The 22,457-nt window shown below is 38.0% G+C and overlaps 1 protein-coding gene across 1 annotated transcript in view; it reads left to right on the top strand.

The window, feature by feature from the left end:
• Positions 1-22,457, top strand: part of LOC118796980 (receptor-type tyrosine-protein phosphatase mu-like) — a 269,176-nt gene that overhangs the window by 84,408 nt on the left and 162,311 nt on the right. Inside the window, exons 4-6 of the mRNA XM_036556162.1 lie at positions 2,037-2,115; positions 8,570-8,685; positions 10,302-10,476. Coding sequence (XP_036412055.1) covers positions 2,037-2,115; positions 8,570-8,685; positions 10,302-10,476 — 370 coding nt within the window. The remainder of the gene's footprint in view (positions 1-2,036; positions 2,116-8,569; positions 8,686-10,301; positions 10,477-22,457) is intronic.

Genomic DNA, 22,457 nt, shown 5'->3' with positions numbered 1-22,457 from the left:
TACATAACTGTATTCAGTAGTACAGCAAAATGGCGGTAATAACTCTTGACAGCTAATTGTTAAAGTTTTCATTATGAATAATTCTTAGTTTGTCCCTTGAAATCTTTGTCATGCCCACAATCTAAGCAAAGAGAAAGCATGCAGTACAGTGTTGGGACGTATTTAAAAATAGAGTGTCTTGATACATGCACAAGTGTTACACCACATGTATTCTATATGTGCAGCTGTGTGTTTAATTTTAATCTATCATGGAATTAGCCTCGGCCATGTGTATCTTGCAGGAATGCTGAAAATGTCTTTTAACAAGTGGGTCCAGGTTAGTGGGGCATAGATCCTGTGTTATAGGATCAGCCCCTGGAGACACCACTCGAATCCCTTGCACAATGAACTTGAGTTTACAAAGACCTTGTCCACATATGAAATCTAAATGAGGATCTATCAAATGCAAAAACAGTATCCATATACCACAGAGTCCTTTACTCTGTCATAGGTTTAAGCAGCCGTTAGCCTTGACCCGAGAGGCTAGGGGCACTTTTATTGGCAGATCTCTTGTAAATCTGAGCTGAGTTAAAATGTGCTCTCCTGTTACTTTCATTCTTGTATCACATTTACACCTGCTTTTTGAGCACTGATCAGTCAAACAGCAAGTACACTTGTAAGCATCTGTTTGACACATTAGAAACCATTAATAAGATCACCTTGTTGAGAAGATGACTGATAACCAGCCATGTGTGAAATCACCCTTTTATGGAATACATATAGTATGCAAGTTTCTAAGTATGTGGAAAACACTAGCACTTCATGCACCACAAACATCTTTTCAAATTATCATGTCACGAAAGTAACGTGAAATATGTAAAATATTTTGTGTCTAAAAAGATAACTTTATGAAGTACTAGTTCTGCATGGGGAGGCAGGATAGTGTAATTTCGCGACATTCTGTCTGTTTATGTCCAATTTGCACAGGATGAAAAGTCTCTATATTACAGAGAGGAAAGCACCTTCTTGATTTATGCACTACCTTCACACCAACATAAGTTCCATATGCAGTATGTCTGGTTAAACATTTTCTTGTCACTTCATGTTTTAATGTTCAGAGTTGTACACTTGAGGTAAGATAATACATATCAGCTAGATTTAGGCCACAGAGAATACAAATACATGGGGTACATAGATAAAACTGCCTCCATACTTCACACACAGAACTCCTTTTCCCACGGGATATAATGGAATATTTAATAGAGACGTGCATTTCCATCGTTTTTGATGTTGAAGTATCCAAGTCAATGAACGGATAATCACTTAACTGCAGGAAGAGAAAAAAATAGCAAAAAAAATTTAGTTATTTTAAAGAACTGTATATTTTCTCCACATTGTAAAAAGGTTACATGTTGTAAAGTACATAAAGTGGTTGCATTTTGAGTTTTGAGTTCATTGAACGTCTAATAGCAAGTTACAGAACAACAGTCTATGTTTTACATTCTTACATACTTTACTCCACATATGTACATACTTATTATGTACATATGTGGAGTTTTATTACATAAAAATTACTGGCATGGCAGATGTCAGACAAGAAACATTTACATTAATTACTAATCTCCCTAAAACTAATCTGGTCTGAATATTCATCACACTATTAATGTACCTTAAAAACTTGAAAGGATTTCAGAATTTCTGTTGGGCAATTTGTCATAAAGTGTTCACACAATGTAAAAGCCAGACAGTGTTATTCAAATGATAAAAATATTAATTCAAAAATAAAGAGGTGACCATGTGTTGTTTGTAGACATTTAAATAAGACTTTCTGTCTAATAGCAGAAGCCAAACTGTATTCTACCTGTTACTGATCAACACATCAGTGCACAGTGTTCTCTCCATCCTCTGAATTTTAGTTGAATCCAAGCAACATGGCCGTTGTTTAAGCCACCTTGTGTGGTTCCCTCAGGAGCCCTTGCTTTGCCGTGTGTGTATGTGACATTTTGAAGGTGTGTACATTTATCACCATGGTTATGGGCTTTCTCTTCCCTCTGCAGATTGTCTTTGAAGTGGTGACCTCAGGCCAGCGTGGTTTGCTGGCCATCAAGGATGTCGTCGTCCAGGGCCATCAGTGCAGTAAGGCCGAATTTTATGTCATAAAAGCACACACACACACACACACTCATTACACCACTGCCTGTCCTTTTAGTGACATCCTGCAAAATATCAGTGTAGTCTGTCTTTCAATAGACTCACACAGACAGGGCAGGAATGCCTTGTCCACCATGTTAAGGTACAGGCTTGGCAATGTTCTTTGTCTCTAGAGGCTCCTTGTGTTTATGAGTAAGAAGATAAGCAGCATAGAGCTTGTGTTAGACCAGACATTAGGTACTTTGAAATACAATGGAAGGAGAGCGGGAACCTGCACATCCAGGAAAGCAGGAGTAAAAGCTTCTGTGAGAAATGACTGCAGTAGGGATGCCCCAGTCCAGAAGATATGATGAAATAGTAATCAGTAAGAAAAAATAACTTGAAAATGACGTTAATGTAGGGCGGTAGCCTTACTTTTTGTGTGACAGAACTGGTGATGCACAAAAAGTTAGCAGCACGCAGAGGAATGCATTTGAAAAAGTGTTTGATTATTCAAAAATAGCTGAGGGAAATCAGTAAGTTTTATGTTGGATAAGCAACAGAGGCTGTCCCTTCAGGAGAGCTAATCAGCTAACAGAGCTTACTGGTAGAGCATTAATTGCTGATGGAGACTCGTTGTCTTCTTAATACAAATAGTCTTTTGTCCTAAGTAATGACAGTAAAGTAGTGCCCCTACAATGGGTTATAATAAATGTAAGAACTTGGCAAAGTGTCCTTATAGGGTGCCCTTGGTGCCATAGAGTAGCTTTGAGTATTTGTACTACATATTTCTTGAGTAATTCTAGCTTAATGATTGAAGGAAGTATGCATTGGCAGTGCCTTCAGTGAGTTAGGTGGACAGTAACTATGGTAGTATCCACTTCTGATAAAATACAAAGAAGTTAAAATTCTCAAATGTAGGATGTATAGGTTTTAGATTTAACACACCCCTAAATAGAGGATATAGTGACTTTCATGAAAATAAAAGGGTGAATTCACATTTTGTATATTTCTGTAATATCTTACTAATTCACAATCCTGCACTTAAAGGATTTCAACTCAAATGTACAGCTTTGAAAGTAAGGCAATTCTTAGAGCTATTCTTTTCAAATGTTGGTAATAAACAATTGTCGAGCTATAGCGAACTCAAAGTGCATAAATTCAAAGTCCAAAACTGTCACATTTTACAGTCCTTCAAACATAAAATTAGCATTTCACCAGATTATTGGTCTGTATATTTTCTCTGTGATGAACCATAACAAAAAACAATTAGTGATTTCAGTATTTGAATACTGGCACCATTGAGAAGTTAACTCTTAAGTATTTGTGGATATATCTAACATTTACCAACATGGCATTTTATACATAATTAACATAACCTGGATTAATTTCTACAGTCACAATGTTAAAGTCACTAGATTAAGATCAGTGTTGGAGTCGATGAAAAAATTAAAATAGATCAGTATTGGCTATAGTATTGTCTATTGGTCTGATCTGATTCCGCTCCTTTCTTGAAGCGAAATTCCACCACCTTTTCAAGATGTTTACATAATTATATTGATCAGATATAAGCAAAGCCATTCAGACTGATTTTATCTGAAGTGGTGCGTTGTAGAGAAACTTACTGACTGATTCTTTTTATAGTGATAGTGATATGAACCAGGCATCTCAGTGCCTACTGTGCAGATATAGACATTATGTACTTATTATCCCAATGACCAGTGAACCTACAAATGTCTATGTAATTTTTATATGTGAAATTGATAATGGTAAAATAATGATAAATTTGGGGTAATGCCTTAGTTAATGCCTATTTTGCCTTAGTACAGTACGCATGTAATAGTCCACCATGAATGGATTTAAAAAATATATACATTTTAGGCCAAAGCCTTCTCAAAACTGTCATAGTGCAATGTCTCAGCCCTTAGGCTGAGTGTTTGTAACCATTTCATTTAAAAACACACATATGTTTTAATGTTAGTGATTCCTTTCACCAAATTATAGTTCCTTAACAAGCAGCTTGTTGCTACATCAGAGTAACAAACTCCGCTCACTCGCTGCACAGCCAGCAGTTCGTTCTCCAGCTCTTTATACAGACCAACTGACAGTTTGGGAATTTAGTGTAGTCTCATCTTCAGAGTCTGACCAAATTGGCTGTTGGTCAAATGTAATCTTGGCTTTAGCATCTCCTACAGCTGTCAAGTCGTTGCTTAGCAGCGGTGTCTCAGCGGAATGATACAGTGTTGGTGAAAAAAACGTGCTGTTAAGGCAAAATTTACAATATTTTACCTCAAACCACTCTGAATAATTTTGTTAACATCTTCATTGTGTAATCATGCAGAAATGTTTAAAAATTATCATTTTTGTGGATCACCATTGAAAAGACATGTTGGCATAAGCTTAATCTGGGTTTGGAAAACAGGTCTTAAGTGATTTGACTGTACATTTAGTATTAGACAACCTAGCATATCTTACCTAAACTTTAATGTACTTGAAGAGTGATTATGCACTTCTATTATCTGTGAAAACACATACAATACTATGCAAAATATGCAAAAATTCAGAGACTGTCCTTCATTTATTTAACTTCCATTCAAAATGGCTAACAACAAGAACAAGTTATTCACTTTCTAGGAGATATTTTTCAGAAATTTAGATGTAAGATAATCCACTTGCATAAGGAGTGGGGAAGTCTAAGAAAAATAGAAAAAAAAACAGGAGTTTCCAAAACTGGAGCTTAAAAGAATTGTATAGGTACAAAGAAAATTTAACTCCTAACAACAATGCAAGCAACCAACCAACAAAACTGTCATCATCAGATAAACAGCACTTTCTTTCATCTTTGAGAGAGAGGAGAAAATCAAGCTCCACTCTTACTTCAGATCTGAAAAAAATCCCACAGGTGTTTCTGTCCATCCTTCCACTGTGAGAAGACAAATCAGCGCTATGGGTCAGAATGGATGAGTAGGTGTCAAGAAATGCATAACTGGCAAAATGAAATAGACAAAAAAAGAAGAATATTTGCAAATCAAACAAAAAAGTTGCTGGTGTTCTCGGAACAATGGACTGATCATCCCAGAGTCACAGCATCATTGAATGTGTTTTGGGTTACTTGAATCATGAGCAGCGTTAAACGCAGCCAGCTTCTAATACTGAACTTCGTAAACTTTGGAGGTGTGGAAAAATATCCCTGTAGATATTCCCTGCAAACTGAAAGCAGATATTCCCTGCAAACTGAAGTCTCCTAGAAAGATTGGAAGCTGTAATGATGTAAAAAGGATGAACACTAAATATTAAAAATACTGAAAATAGATGTAGTTGTTAGGCTTCTGTATAATTTTCTTTTGAATACTGTTAATGTTTTCAGATTTTTTTTAGTGATACTAAAAAAACAAATAACTTGTACTTAAGGACCAACTTCTTGGGTTCCGTCTTTTGCACAGTAACATATATTTTACAGACTTAGTATTGAAAGATGCACAGTGATTGATTATGAAATCCCTAGGCTTCAACTAGTAGGGCTGTGTGCTGTCCAACTAAATTTGCAGCATTAAATTAACTGTGAAGTTAATTTAAATCCACTCTACCCAGAACCTCTTTAGATGATCTGTGTAAATTGGAGTTCAGTTACTACAGATGTTTTTAATCTGCCTCAAATGAGCAACTAAAGTGCAAGGTCACATTCACTAAAGCTTACAGAGTGCACATATACTATGTATATTTACTAGCACTGACTAGTGGATCTTCAGTGCACTGTTTCTGCAGTTACTGATTAATGCAAGAGAAAAGAAAAAATGCAAGAGAAAGAAAAAATGAAACAACAGAGAGTAAGTCTCTGTTTTTGGACCCGGCAAGAGCTTGATAAAAGTGGAGAGCCATCATTTGGCACAAACAGATGAAATTCAAACTGGGCAAAACACTTTGGGTTGAGGATGTGCTGGGCTCGCCTCTTACAGAAAGCCCCTCTTAAAGCTCTTTACGGAGTGATTGTGTACAGTTAGCTATACTAATTCCTTTCAATGGTATTACCAGGCTCTTCAAAGAATCTCCTTACACCAATGAACACTTGCTTTGGCTTTCTCCCAGAGAGAGAGAGAAAATATGGTGTAGAAGCAGACGATTAACATTTAGGTGTTTTTTGTGTTATTTTAGATTGTTTGGGATTTACACCCCCCACCCCCGCCCCATTCTAGATTAACTGGTTATTGTTAACTGGTTGTGAGAAGGTATGTGAATGGAGATTATAGTCCACGTTGGTATAAAGTAGATTTCCAAACTCCTAATACCAGCTTAAACTAGAAATATCTGACAAAAATCCACTCATCTTTGTTTTAGAGAACACAGAGCTGCATGCATATGCACAGCATGTTGCGCAAATTTAAGGCCGTCACAGTCTGACAGTAACTTTATCAATACAAATCAGTCATAGGTCGGTAACAGGATGGAAAGGTAATGACTTTGCTATTTTGAGCTCCGAGTGATGATTTCTGAGCGTTAAATTGAGTGATAGGATGTGCCTTTATTTATTTTTTTTTTTATGGCAAAAAAGTCACATTCATTTCCTATTCATGAAAGCAGATGGCATGGCTGCCTTCCTTCCAAGGTGTCATTAACTCCACGGGAGGTCTACCTATCATTAAATGAAAAAAGCTACTTTACCAGCAAGGGAAATAGGTACAGCCAAAGCACCATTGAGGAAAGTGGCGGTCAAAGTAATAAAAGTGGTATTTGAAACAAAAAAAGCAACTGATGAAATATTGAGTAGAAGGAAGAAGAGCTGAGAGGGAGCGATTAAATTAGCAGCATTGCTGTGTTTTTGGAGGACGCCTTGCTTATCGATTCAAGGTCGCTGCGGCCTGATTTCCACAAGAGAGGCGTAGTCAAACATTATACCTTGTAACTTGATTTACATGGAATTTCATCCAAGAGACTTCTTGTTAAAAATGTATATTGACCCAAATACAAGTGTGCTTTGTTGTTTAGGCAGAGAAAGACTAATTAAAGTTACCACAGGCCGCATCTCAGTACAGATCCATGGAGTTAAGGTTAGGGATTTACTGAGCATTGTTACAATTTTATTAATAGCACAGATTAAATGGGATTACCATATCCATGGCTTTCCAAACCAGTCTTTACCTTAAAAGAGATGAAATTATTAAACAGATTCTCCTTAAAGCTTATATGAATTCCCATATAAAAATGTGTTGTTGCTTTTGATGTTGTGAGATAGAGGTCATGAACTCATCAAAGAGCCTCTCAAATGTGTCTAAGAGCTTCACTTGTCAGATGAAAACAGATGAGCTGGTTGGCTTTCTTTCTCACTTGCCCTTCTCTCTCCTTTTGCCAAAAGTAAATTCCTGCCACATCAGTATGAGAGCACTAGTATTCTTCATACTTGATCAATATACTTACTATTATGCATAACAGCATCAGTCAACTAAATAGATGCAGTATATGTCCAAAACAGTGCTGACACCTGAACATCACATCCATATGTCGAATATCTCAATCCAAAACTATGGGCATTAATGTGGGGTTGGTTACTCCTTTACTACTATAACAGCCTCTGTTCTTTTGGGAAGGGTTTCTACTGGATTTTAAAACATGGCTGCAGGGATTCGGTTGCAGTCAGCAACAAGGGTGTTAGTGAGGTCGACCACTGATGTTAGGTGATAAAGCCTGACTTGCAATTGGCAGATGTATACCAGAGGTATTCAGTGGGTTGAGGTCAGGGCCCTCTGCATACTGGTCAGGTTTTTCAACACCAGACTGAAAACCACTTCTTTATGGACCTTAATTTATGCCTAGAGGCATTGTCAAAGAGAAACAGTAAAGGGCTTTCCCTAAGCTGTTTCCATATTGTGAAAGCACACAATTCTCCAGAACAGGGGTGTCTAGACTTTTTGTCTTGGGGTGAAAGTGCTATGTTTGTGGTGGCCTGAGAGTCAAAAAGACAAAACAATACAAATGAAGAAGATAAGTAGGTATCAAATGAAGCTGAACAAGTTACATGTAGTATAAAAATATTTTGTTCTCTCAATGGGTGAGGAAGTAAGGGTAATTTTTGGGTGGACCATGTAAAATGCCATCACAAGTTTTTGGGCTACTCTACAATAGCTTACTTAAAGCGGCCAAGAAGCATCAGTACTTATCAGCTTCATTGCTACTTATCAGCTTAATTTGGTCCCAGAAAATACAAGTAAATGCTTCTGCTGATATCATACTAAAGAAAATTGACCACAGGACACCCCCCAAGAGGATATTTCTTAGGGGATATGCCAAAATACTTACTAACCTGTCAATTAACATGGGCTTGATCTCACTTTTATTTACACTTTTTTTCTGTATTTATACAGCCGTAGAGATGTGTAGTCTATAAAACTAATCGTTTTTTTGTAGATTTGTTAATGTGTTAATTGTTAATATGGTTGATTAACTGTGTTTGTTTGTGGTTTTGCAGTGACGACGCCTCACTTTCTCCATATTAAAGGGGTAGAAGTGAACGCAGGGCAAACAGCTACCTTCCACTGTACTGTCAATGGGGAGTGGAGAGACAACTTTCACTTGTGGCTACAGGTCTCCCACACACTCAGACACACACACATGAACACACTGCTGTATGTACATGTATACACACCAGTAAGCATTACTTATTACCAAAGCCACCTGTAAATAATGATGCTTTTATGTAATACAAGATGTCTTAATAGCTTTTTTACCTTACTTTCCAAGGGTCAAAACACTACAACTGAGTGAAGAGATTCTCTTTATTTAGATAAAGTATTAGTACCCACCAGCCCTGACAACTCAGAAGTTGCTTCATCACCGTTCCACATTTCTCACAGCATGCTGGGAAATCAGGCCAAGGTTTTGTTCTCCAGTCCTGTATTTCTCCAGGTTTAGGGAGACATCTGGGACTACCTTGCAACAGAAGTATTTAGAGTGAATTGTTTGTTCTTCCTTCCTTCTCTGTAGCTGTGCAGTGTTTTCACTCAGATCACATTCTGTTAATCTCTTCTGACTTTGTCACATTAGCCGCATTGTGTTGTACTTTAAGCTGGGCTGAGTTACATACAGAAGCACTTTAGTTAGCACACACAGCCTGTCTATATTCCACTCAGTCGAACTGCATCACACCAAGCTCTTCATGCTGTCTTCAAAATGAGTAGAACAAACTCGTTTTACTTCTTTCATTCTCTCTTTTCCTGGCTTCAGTTTAAAACCTCATAACCCATTATAACTCCATTTTCTTGCATGATTCGAAAAAACACAGTCTTTGCTTTACATTGTGTGAATATTTCATGCTGAATAGAATGGACCCAAAACAATCTTGTTACATTAACGCACATTAAAGTTAAGAACGTTTTTTTCTGTCTCCTATAAAGTTACTACTTTAATGATGACAGTGACAGGAGAAAAAGGTCACTCCTTCTCACACACTACCTCTTCCTCTCTCTTTCTATCTCTCTCCCCCCCCCCTTCTCTCTCTCTCTCTCTCTCATGCTTCAGTCTCAATACCTCCCTCTGTCTGTCTTCCCCTCTGTCTCTCTTTCTCTCTCTCTCATGCTCTCAGTCTCAGTACCCCTAAATCTCTCTCTTGCCCCCCTCCCTCTCTCTCTCTCTCATTACCTCTTCCTCTCTCTTTTTCCCTCTATCTGTTCCTCTCTCTGTCTCTTCCTCTGTCTTTTTCTCTCCCTCTCCCTCTCTCTCTTGCTGTTTCTCTCTCTAATTGACTTTGTCTCTCTCTTTCTCCCTCTCCCTCTCTCTCTCTCTCTCTCTCTCTCTCACTTTCTGGCATATTCTCTGTGTGGAGGACCTCTGCCAGGTAGTTAGTTCCTTAAACAAACACGTCCTCATTACTAGGCAAAAGAAACACAAACATTAAGTGAAGTCCCCTGATGACAGTAATGAAGAAAGATCTCCAATGAACAAATGGCCCCCATCTGCCTGCTACACTGGGTGACAGCTGGGGGGAGTCTAGAGTGTATATGTGTGTGTGTGCGCAGTAGAGATGATTAAAACTGAAAAAACTTCCAGACAAGAAAACAGTCAAGGAAATATATTGCCATTAATGCACTGCAGTAACAAACAGATGCACTGTTGCACACACAGACACAAACATGCACATGCCTAAGAACACACATGTGAATGCACGAGCTCTGATTCAGTGCTTGTGTATGTCTGGACTGCAGGGTATTGGTGGACGCGAGGCTCCTATGAAGTCCACTAAGCCGTGGAATAACCAGCGCTTCATTGGCATGTTTGATGTGGTGAATACAACAAAACAAGACTCCGGTCGCTACCGCTGCATCATCCACTCCAACCGGGGTGTAGGGGTGTCCAACTATGGAGAACTGACTATCAAACGTAAGTCCATATCACGCCTTTCTCCAGAGGTGTACATCTCTGACTAGATTCCTCCGGATTACACTTCTATAGGAAATGATAAGTGTCATGAACTTTCACCTCCAAAAATGTGTGCCTCCTTTTATTGAGGACAGCAACTGTCAAATAATTTCTTTTTTTGTGATCTACTGAAAATTACCTCAAGTAGTCTATAACAGTAAGAAAAGACATGCTTCGTTTTAATAACTGAATAGATTTTTTATTTTATTATTATTATTATTATTATTATTATTATTATCATTATTATTATTATTATTATCATTATTATTATTATTATTATTATTCACACTATAGCTTATAAATTGTATTTATTCAATTTACCTTTCAGTAAAACTTAATTGAAGTGCTACAAAATAATAAAAAAATCATAATTATTTATATAGCAAGGTTGCATTAAAATGCTGATCCTACCCAAACCGGCGACCCTGAATTGGCTCTGTTGAAGCAGTAGTGAGCAGTGGCGGAGAGCAGAAACAGTGTCTTTTTAACCATCATTGAATGGAGGAGTGTTGAACTCCTCCATTCAATGAACTTTGAATGTTGTTTCTGTTTTTAAATACTTTTTTTAAATACTATAATTATCATATTTATTGAATATTATTTTATTGAATATTTGTTACATACTACTTTTATTACATATTATTATAAATGAATATGACATCAAAACCAGTGGAGTGGAGTTGCTACATTCTGATGCATTTTAGAGCTCTACTGCTGTCTCTCATACTCAAACACACAAATTCTTATAACTACAACCAACTACTTCAGCTACACTAAAGAAGTACTTGCTACTTTCTAAGCTTTAACTTCCTCTGGAATGAGAGATTGTACGTCTTGAGCACACTGTCAGCTGATGGCGCTGTGAGGAAGATTGATGTGTGTTTTATGTTAATGGCTTGCACTCCTTTTGTTTTGATGTGTCTGTACGTGTGCAACTTTACGAGCACCGTCCTTGACCGAGCGTGTATCCTCTCTGGAAGGACATAAAAGCAAGAGCGTATTGATGTACAGTAGGCTGTCCAGCGTGGGCCTCCGCCAGTCATTTGATATGAATTTATAGAGGCGGCCGCTTCTAAATCCTCCTTTCCTTCTCTCTCCCATAGCCGCGAGAGTTAGGTAATGGCCTTCAATATTTCTCCTCCTCAATTTCCCCCTCACTCGCTTTCTCTCGCTCTCGTCGAGCGGCGAATTGAATTTATGGTCCTGTAGGTTTCTTTTTTTTACGGACTCACAGCTTTAGGTGACTGACTGCTTTAATCCTACCTTGTCCACAGAGAGAGCTGTCAGTCAGAACATGCTGACCTCAACTTTGGGCTAGGTCTTGTTTCCTTTAGGGTGTTTTTAGCATTATGGATAGTATTCATTCACATGTTTTTTATATCTGGTTAGGATATTAGGTCACATATATGTCAGTTGCATATATAGGTGGGTAACAAATGAAAGGAAAACCTTGAACAAATAAGTAAGTAAGGAAAAACAGAAGAGCAACTGTTCCTCATGTGACTGAGAATGTCAGTGTAGAATGTGATCAGGTCTACAGAGATGTAAAAAAAAGTAATAGAGTTATCGTCCACCATGTTCTCCACAAGTGGGTGAGTACGTGTTTGAGTCCCCTTAGAGAGAAGGGATACCGCAAATCAATGCAAAGTTATTCTAACTGATTACCTTTATCTTCTAATGAAACATTTCTATCCTGATGGGAGTGGTCCCCTCCGGGATAACAGGACCCCCTTCCACAGGGCATGAGGGATCACTTAATGGTTTGTTGAGTATGAAAATTATGTAAATCATATGCTGTGGTCTTCACAGTCACCAGAGCACAACTTAGTTGTACACCTATAGGAGATTTTGGACTGACATATTAGACTGCGCTCTCTACCACCATCATCAAAACACCAGTTAAGGGAATGTTTTCTGAAAGAATGTTGCATCCCTACAGTACAGTTTCAGGTATACCTATATGCACAGGAATATAAGCCGTATGCAAAAGATCTTTAAAAATTCTAAGCCTTTTGAAGTCTTGAACAACTTAAATGCCCTGTTCAATTCTCCAGTGCAAGATTTCCACATTGTTATGCTTGAGTTTTGTCAGACTGACCCATGTTCCTTTTCGTTTCCATTACAGTACCTACTTTCTTGCATGCGTGGTGGGAATATGTAGGATTTGTTGCTCGAGAGGAATTGTGCCATAGTTCATTATCCTAATCCTCTCTCACGCACACATTAACACCTTCTTTACCTCAATATTGGTGTGTACTGCTCTGCTTTGAACAGGAAGATAATGAACATGCATTTATCTATAGTTGCATTACCTCTTCCTCCTGATGGGGTTTTTGCTTTGGCGGCATTCTGAAATACTTTCAGAGCATTTTAGAGAATGTAGAAGCTTTGGAATTTATGAAACACAGTTACATTGTGCAGAAAATATGAAGAAAAAGTTTCATGCTCAAATTGATCAGTCCCATGATTTTGAACACAAATCACAGTGATTGTCACAAACAGTTGAGAAACAAAAGCCCTTCTTGTGGTCAGTTTGGCTAATACACCAAAACGTTAGGCTTGTCAGGCTGCCTAATTTCCAAAAAAAAAGATTCCAACTCTGAATTTACCAACTCACTCTGCCTGTGCTTAGCATGAGTTTACAACTGCAGATATTTTCAATAGGCCTGAAATTTTAGTCCAAACCTAAATATCACCCAAGAACATTCTGCCCAACTCAACCCACATTGCCAGACTTTAAATTAGCCTCACAAAACTTTGTCTGAACCTGACCAGCAAAAACTAAAGACTGAATGAAATTCCACATTATTAATGATTGCACTTGTAGTGACAGTGACGAATGACATCATCACATCATCAACAAAAATGGAAATTACCAGCGTAATTATTAGCTATCCATGTTTACATTTGTAAAGCGGGGTAAGAGCAGGCCTATGAGAAACCCAATATCATGGGATCTCTCCTCTAGGGAGACTTAAATTGGAACTATCTGTTTGTGATTTGCTCACTCTGGCTCCAGCTCCTCACTGGCTCCTCCCACTCTATACCTCCCACACCTACAGTTTATTCCCTGGGCTCATAAGCTCCCATGTTTATACTCCGTTATTTGGCCTTACTGTTTGGTAAGTCTTGCTGGTATAACCGTGTATTCTAAGCCTTTTCATTTGTTATTCTTGGTTGTTTCTTGTATTTGCTTGCTTTGCTTTCTGGTTTTTGATCAAGGACTCTCCTTGTGTTTTGATGCCTGCCTCTGTACTGACCCATGCTTGTGATGACTATGAATTTTGGATTGCCCCTAATAAAGCTACTTCCTACTTGTATCCTGCCTCTAAGCCCCAACTGTTACATGCGACTGTGAAATTTCAACCAGTATTAGAGAAATTATGCTCAACATGACGCTCTGCCATTTGTAGCATTTTATTTCACGAAAGTAAAAGCTGCTCTTCGTAGAGATAATGCTGATATATTCTGGGTGGTGATAAAGCACCAGCTTTGCTCTGCCTGCTCCTGCTCTACTGCAGCACTCAACCGACTCCGCCTGGTGTCATACCCGCTTGGACACTAGCGTGCTGTAGCTTTGCGTGGAGGCGTAATTGATGTTGAACAGCGCACCGTGGCTTTACGTGGCCATGTCAGCGCTAATGAGCAAAGCCACGGATAATCAGAGTGGCATGGAGATCCTGGTGTAACTCATTAGCTGCTTCTTCCCCTCTCAATCTGTGGATGTGCTATTCACCGGCACTCACGCTGGCCCAATTAGGGCCATGGCAGCTCAGAGACAAGAACAGGTTCAGTGCACGTGTGGACATAAGGTGAGGGTTCTGAATACCAGTTATAGCTACCCTAGAGAGGAGAGGAGACGAGAGGACACAGGAAAAGAAAAGAGGCGAGGAAGAGAGTGATGACGGGAGAAGAGACAAGCAGATTAAAGGAGCAGAGCAAAGAGGAGAACGTTGGAAAGACAAAGAGAAGAAGAGAGGAGAGAAGAAGAGACAAAGAGGTCAGAGGAGAGGGGAAAAGAAGAGAGATGAGAGGAGAAGTGATTAGATGAAGAGAGGACATGAGAGTAGAGAAGAGTGGAGAGCAGATGAGAAAAGAGGGGAGGAGATAAAACAAGGTGAGAGGAACCAAGAGAAAAGGAGAAGAGACAAGAGGAAAAACAGGACAGTAGACTAGTTGAGAGGAGTGGATAAGAGGAGAAGAGAAATGTAAGAAGAGGAGATGAGGTAAGAGGAGACACAATGAGAGGAGATGAGATGAGAAAACCCCCCCAAAAAGATGATGGTTAAAGAGGAGATGAGAGAAGAGGAAAACAGATGAGAGGAAAAGAGGAGAACAGAGAAGAGAGGAGATGAGATGACAGGAGAGGAGATAAGATAAGAAAAAAAAATGAAAGGCAAGGAGAGAAGAGAAGACTAGGTGAGAGGAGGCAAGAGAAGAGGAAGTGAGAAGCCATAAGAGGAGAGGAGAATAGATGAGATGAAAAAAAATAAAAGAAGGGAAGACAAGCTGAGGATAGGAGATGTGGCAAGAAGAGTGGAAAAACAACAGAAAAATAATAGTGAAAGACTGTAAAAGTGTTGAGAAAATGAGAGGATAAATTGCACTGTGCTTATGAAAACATGAGAGGAGGGTTCTGTATATATGCTGTAGCTAGTGTAGAGGAGAGAAGACAAGAGGACTCAATAGAAGAGAGGAGAGGAGGTGAGACAAGGGGAGAGTGGACAGAAGAAGAGGAGAAGAGACAAGAGGAAAGAAAGGGAGAGAGGAGATGAAACAAAAGGAGGTGAGAAAAAATGAAAGGAAAGGAGAAGAGGAGACGAGACAAGGGGATGGGGAATGAAAGAAGAGGAGAAGACATTAAGAGGAAAGGAGGAGAAAAGAAGAGGAGAAAAAAATGAGTGGAAAGGACAAGAGAGGAGAGGAGGTGAGATGAGACAAGAGGAGAAGAGTGTGAAAGGAGATGAGAAGAGGTCAGCAGAGAGGAAAATTGATGAGAGGAGACGAGAAAAAGTAAAGAAAAAGAGAGGAGACACAACGAGAGGAGACAAGAGGAGAGCAAGAGCCCAAAAGACAGATGAAGGAGAAAGACTCTAAAATGTAAAAATGAAAGAACAAATTAATTAACTGAGAGAGAGAGAGGAGAGAGACAAAAAGTAGCAGGCTTTTTTTGTAAATGGTTGGCAGACAGGTGCTGTACTGAAGCAGGCCACAGCTGTCCACTCCCCTAACCCCATAACACACACACTCACTCAGTTTTTCACACACACATTTTCACGCCTTCTGACCGCCTGGACAACAGCCCTGCAACAGCTGCTCAACGACCCCCCTGCCACACACATACCACACCATCACGTGCACAAGGACACACGCACACAAACCCTCTGTGATACACCCAGCCCTGTCACACACACACAGTCCTGTTTGCTTTGCCTGCCAGTCTCAGCTGTGCCCCCTGAGGAGGCTACTTTCATCCTGCTCTCCTCCATCTTTCAGCCCCTCATACATACACATACATACTAGGTGTAAAATGATGCATTATGATTAAGTGATCTGAAGGTGGTGATTCTCCTGTGTCGATTTCAGACTGATTATAACATAAAAGAGTAATATTCAATAAAGTATGCACTAGGAATGCAAATTTTTGCAATAACCAACCCTCATTAGTCAGCCATTAACCATTAACCCCCAAATCTAAAATCAAGGATACACCAGTATATCAATTATGAAGCAGATCTAAAAGTTCAGCATTCAAAGCTATCGTATGTGCGTATAACAAGCGAATGGCCTGAAACCATGTTAAACACACCTTACATAAGAACTCACTTTGTTTAAAGTGAGGAGCTGACAACTATAATTTTTCGTAATTGCATCACCAAATACTGAAAAGTTGACAAAATGACTAGTATAATTTAATGCAGAGTGCTAAAATGATATTTACTACTCATTACTAGCCCAAGTTACACCTAATGTAAATGCCATGACCAGGGAAAGCATGGGCTCCATGTACTCTCTCAAAAGCCATTGTCGTCCGCCACGTCCTCCTCTATAATGAAATAGTTGTCTGTCTTATCGCTTATGGATGTTTGGTTTTAAAAATGGTGCAGTTTGATGCAGTGCAATTGTTTTTTAAAAAAGTGATCCCATTTTTAGCTGCTGTAATTTTTTTTGTAGTGGACCAATTATCTATTGCACCCTCATATGTACAGCTGAAATTTCATTCTAAACCCAACTATTCAGACAGGAACTGACATGGAAATTAAATAAATGAATTTTTCTAACCAAACAGTTGTTTATTTCTTGGTAAGTGGTTAATTATTTACATATGGAGTTAATTGTATGCCAAATGAAATAGTAAAATCCTCAAGCAAAATATTAAAAGTATGAAATTGTCATAAAAGCATCAAAATGTCCAAAACATGTTGCAAATACAAATAATGAGAGTTAAATCAAACTTTTTTCAAAAAGATTAGCACTCATTTTCTCTCATTCTGACATATATTTATTACTCACTTTGCCTGTTTTTGCTTTTATTTTTTTCTATTAGTTGATTTTGTCTATATATCTTTTACTTCTGAAGCCGCTGTTTTGCTTCTTAAGTTTTTCTTTTGGCTCTGACTTTTGGCACTTTTTAACAGGGTCTTAGAAGAGGGCATTCGCCCATCCTTTCTATTGGTAAACTGACTCTGAACACATAGCCACTCTGCGTGGACCGCCCCCAGCATGGTGGAACATGTCGTACTGAGTTCTGCTGTTGCTCCAGCGTACTGGCATATCTGACGTTATGAGCTATGTGTGTCATATTCCTATTTGTCTTGTGTCGATCTGTATAAAAGACTATAACTGTTATGGGTGGCACTGACAAACCTGAACTTAGTTGTCTATAAATGAACAAAGCTGTACCACCTTTCAAGTTTTCACATGCTAGCGCTAACTAGCCTAGCACTGTCCTCTAACTAGGATAGCCATAATGATAATGGAACTAAACTACTTAAATATATAAGTTAGTTCACTGTATTAATGTGAAGACAGTGATTTGGAGCAGCACATTCTGTAAACGGGCGTGCTGAGATAGGATGCTTGTCTTGACACGGAGGCGTTCTGTTGGCAGAAACAAGAAGAGACTGACATAACAGCCATCATAACCCCCAGAACATAACAACCCCCCGTGACATGTCGATTAATTCCCTTTGTAGTGATTAAACATTAGCGTTTATCAGCTATCTCACGGCAGCAGTAACTCATAGCTGGGAGCAATCTGTGGTATTTTCTGCTCTTTGATTTGTTTATGCCAGTGCTACATTCTTTCCCTAGATTTTCTGACCCAGCGTACCTCATGGAGGGCTCATTAATCAGCTGATGAGCTGGATCAGGTGTTACAAGGAAAGAAATAGTTAAGACCGTGTGGGGCTGTAGGTCTTCAGAAGCAGGGTTACTGATTTAAACAGCAGCATAGCTTGCCTAGTTAGCTCTTTAGTGGATACTGATAGGCTAGTTAGTGCTAGCAGCCACAAACCAAGAAGATGATAAATATATGTGTGTGTGTGTATATATATATATATATATATATATATATATACACACACACACACACATACATAAGTGTGTGTGTGTGTGTGTGTGTATAAAAGACAGATCACAGCTCATGGAGTGGACATGGGTTTTTGAAGACCTGTCACTCCAAATCAGTTGACCAGTAGAGAGTGCAGGTAAACGCCCTCTTCTAAGACCCGCCTCCTGTTGAAAAGTGCCAAAAGTCTGAAGCAATAGAAAAAGTTGCAAAGAGTGGTTCTAGAAGCAAAAAATAAATCAGCAAAATCAGCTAATAGAAAAAATTGAAAGCAAAGGCAGGCATAATGACTAATATATTTATATCAGGATGAGAGAAAATGAGTAGTAATCTTTTTGAAAAAACAAGTTTGATTTAACTTTAAATATTTTTATTTGCAGCATATTTTGGACATTTTAATGCTAAATATTTTGTTTGTGGATTTCATTATTTTACTTGAAACTTTTGGCACAAAATGAACTTAATATTCATATCTTCACATTTTGTATCCAGAATAGTATTCTCAGACTATTTTCAAATATTTAAGTGTAGACGATCTTTCAAACCAAAAGTCTTGGTGAATTATTTTTGTTGTGTGTGGAAACAGTTCCACCAGTCACATTTGTGTATTCAGTGTATTTTTTACGAACAATTCTGAATCATACCTACAGTGCAACATGAAAATAATCAAATCAAATTCATGGCGAAATTTGACATTTTGAAAAAATCTGATTTACTTAATTTTTTTCCTCACCACATTTGTAGTTGATCAGCTGAGACATGTTTGATGTCTAAACTTAGATGCTTTAGTTTTCCACTATAGATATAAAGCAAATGTTAGGCTAATGTTCCGTCAAAGCAAGTAATGGAAGTTTATATTCCACCAATTACTATCATGTAAACTGCATGCCTACAGTGATGCTGGAAAGTTTGTGAAATATTTAGAATATCTCTAAATATCTGCATGAATCAGCTGTGAACAAGGTCATAACTAGGATCAGTCTATTGTCCACGGCAGCAGAAGTTGAGCTGAAAGTGAAATAGAGTTGTATTCAAAAGATTAGTGATGTCTGCCCGGGTGACAGCAATTCAGTGTGTGAAGTTACTCTCTAAGAATACAAAATCATGATGGAACGATTTCAATCCTCAGACCGGCTCTAAATAGTTGACAATGGCGTGACATCTGTAGATTAATACGTTATCATGGTTTTAAGCAGGCTGAGCTGAGGGTGATAGAGCTGTAATGCATGACGGATGTCTTCATAAAGGCGAGCGACGTGCCACAACGTTAAACGACCTGTTAGCCTCTTAGCTCAGGGTACTCTCGCCCCATCGGGTCATGGTTGGCCGAGGGCCGTCATCGTCATGATGGATGGAGCGTCTCCCAGTGGCAGCGGGCAGTGGGGGGAATCATTTCTCTTCTTGAATAACAGAAAGAACATACACACACATACAACACATCAGAATGCAAGTTTGTAATCAGTTTGGAATCAGTGTTTTCCAAAATATAAAGTTTAGTTATGCGTGAATGCATGATATAATTTTAAAATACTAGTCATTTGCAAGTTCACAGCTTTCAGATAATTAGTAGCAAACTGTAAAAATTTTTGTTCTGTCCAGAATGATGAAAAGATCTATAAATGACCCTAAAATGGCTGAGAAAGCTGTGCAGCATCAAGAATGAAGTTTTAATAAAACTAACGTCCAGATTACCTTCTGACAAGTAAATCTTGAGGCAGATAATTTGACAAAAAGTAAATAAATTGAAATTATTTACAGAGTTTTGTGAAAAACTGACATTTTTAAGCTGGTTCCCTGTTGAGAATGTGTTCACTCCTTTTTAACTTTGAAAATCAGCAAAACATGTCATTTGACCAGGGGTGTTCAAGTTTTTGTATATGACTGGTTAAGGATCATGGATCAAATGGTTCAAAGTCAGGGGTTAAACACATTTCAGATTTTTACCTGACTTGATTTGGACTTTGGACTAAAATCCTTGTGCTTTGAGTGACCCCATACCTTAATTATATTTATTTTATTAAAACAATGATTGAACATTCCATTTTTTCACTAACAAAACAATCATAACACTATCAAAACTTTACCAAATGATTCAATATTGACAATTTTAGCTAATACTGAGCACAACTCAAAAATGCTAGCCAGTACACAACTAGTAAACACGGCTTTAAACAGTTGTACACACATACATCGTAATATTTTTATTAAAACACAAAAAATAGGAATGTAGTTTCACTTAATGCACTAAAATGCAGGGGTGTGGCTAAAATAAGGCTCTGCCTAAGGACTAAAATTCTGTGTTTTGGCAGTTTTTATTTAAAATTTAAATTGTTGATAAATCTAAAGCTTTCACCTTCACTTTAAAAGAAGTCAAAAAGATTTTAAAAAACGAAAAAAGTATTATTTATTGTAGTATTAAATAAGTATTATTTAGTTTATTTTTAATTTAGGAGGTTGGATATCTTTAGTGTATTACTATCTCTATTAATGCATTAGGTTTAACTAGATCATAACATAATCCTTGTGAATATGTAAGGTTCGAATACTTAATTTTTTTCTAAGTAGTGTTTCTTTACTGTGGGACCGCTGTTTGATCAGGTAAAATGGTTCACATATATGTATATATGTGTCATTTATTAACTTCTTGTTGTTTCCATATAAACTTGAAATATTAAATACAGCATCTGAAAATACCTTATGGTGTGTAATCTGTATTTTAGTGTACATTGTATGACTTATATATAGTTGTATAAAATAAATTTGACAATTGATTCTAGGCTTTTGATCTGCAGTGGACATCAACATGCATGCCCCAGCTCAAAGCACAGTGGTCAGAAAACCTAGGTTTGGTACTCTTTTATGTATTTTTCCAAGATTAATGGAAATGGAAACTCATGATATATTTTTCAGGTCAGAGTATAAAATATATAAGCGTTATGAATGCAAGTTGAGTGGATCTTGAATGAATCATAGTGTGGTGCGTGCTCTTTTGTTACAGTGCTGCTGATAGTTCACCAGTGGTTAGTCTGAACACTGCCCTCTGAAGAGAGAGAGAGAGAGAGAGAGAGAAAGAGAGAGGTTAGAGAGGAGAGTGCCCCGACAGCTCAGCAGTGGTTCCGGCCTCTTCTAGGAAGTGGTACTTAAGATGTAGACATAAGGGCACATGAGAGAATGGGTGTATTAGGAGTAGAGGCAGCATATTGACATTAGTGTCAGAACATGTCATTTGGTCTATTTGGAACGCTGCACAGTTCTAATAACACACTGACACTGAGTTTTTTCTGAGCCTCTGCTGTTTGCAGAAAGCCTCAACTCTCCACACATTGTATTACACCTATCCGGGTTCTGTCAGGACTTTGATGATTTGCTGCCCTCCTTGTAGGTCAAGTGACACTGTAGATTGAGAATAACCTCTTATCAGAAATATTCTTGACTGAAGCATGTCATGTGCTGAAAACCGCATTTTGATAGTGAAGATTCAGGTTGATGTGTTTTAGTGTTTGTCATGTAATTCAACGAACCTCCTGACCCAAATTATGTCCTGTACTGAACTGATCATTCTAGAGGGTCACATACATTTTTTTCTGGCACAAGTCTTTATTGGATCAATATTGGATGAGTTTATTCAATAAATATATGAAAAGGAAATATACTTATTTGTTATGTTTGTTTTATGTTTTGTTTTTCTGTTGTTAATACTAAGATGACGATCTGGGCCTGTGTTAGTAAAGCCTCTCAAAATGCTGATGAGGATCAGATTACTCTCTTATCTACTACAATTATGCTGACAGGAAATCCTAGATCAGCTCTCCAACTCTGAAAAAATTCATGAATATAGGCTCTGGTATCATATGGGTATCAAATGGACAGAATGGAGTGAAAAGTGAGAGGCGTGTTTTTAAACTTTTGACACAATGTTTACATACTACATTGTAAGACTTTGTTTAAAAATAACTTGTTTTTCATGATGTAGGCCCTTTTAAACGTCTCAAATAGATGTATATGGTTTCAGATACTGTATGACATTCTGGTATCTATAAAATGGACTGTACCATACAGTAGGTCATACAAGCTATATTAAACTATTATCAGGTTAAAATAATAAAAGCACAGTTGAGAGGAAGAAACCTTGAAGACCTGTATTTTATATACCACCTTATTCTAGTTGGCTTTGTGAAGTAAAGCTGAGAAAATGCTGGAAACAACTGCTTTTACAGATTCTTCAGGATAGAGTAAATCACAGTGAATAAGAGCTCTAGGATATTTTCAGGCTTTAAGACTTCTGTAGCAATAACTAGTAGTTGTTAGAGCCAAGTAAGTTAATTTTTGTGAAGACTAGTGAGGTCACAAAAGTCTGCCTTCAATATTGTAT

The sequence above is a fragment of the Colossoma macropomum genome, unplaced genomic scaffold (genome assembly GCF_904425465.1).
Source record: "Colossoma macropomum unplaced genomic scaffold, Colossoma_macropomum, whole genome shotgun sequence".
Classification (NCBI taxonomy): domain Eukaryota; kingdom Metazoa; phylum Chordata; class Actinopteri; order Characiformes; family Serrasalmidae; genus Colossoma; species Colossoma macropomum.
The sequence above is the reverse complement of the archived record's forward strand: the minus strand, read 5'-3'. Positions and strand labels throughout refer to the sequence as shown.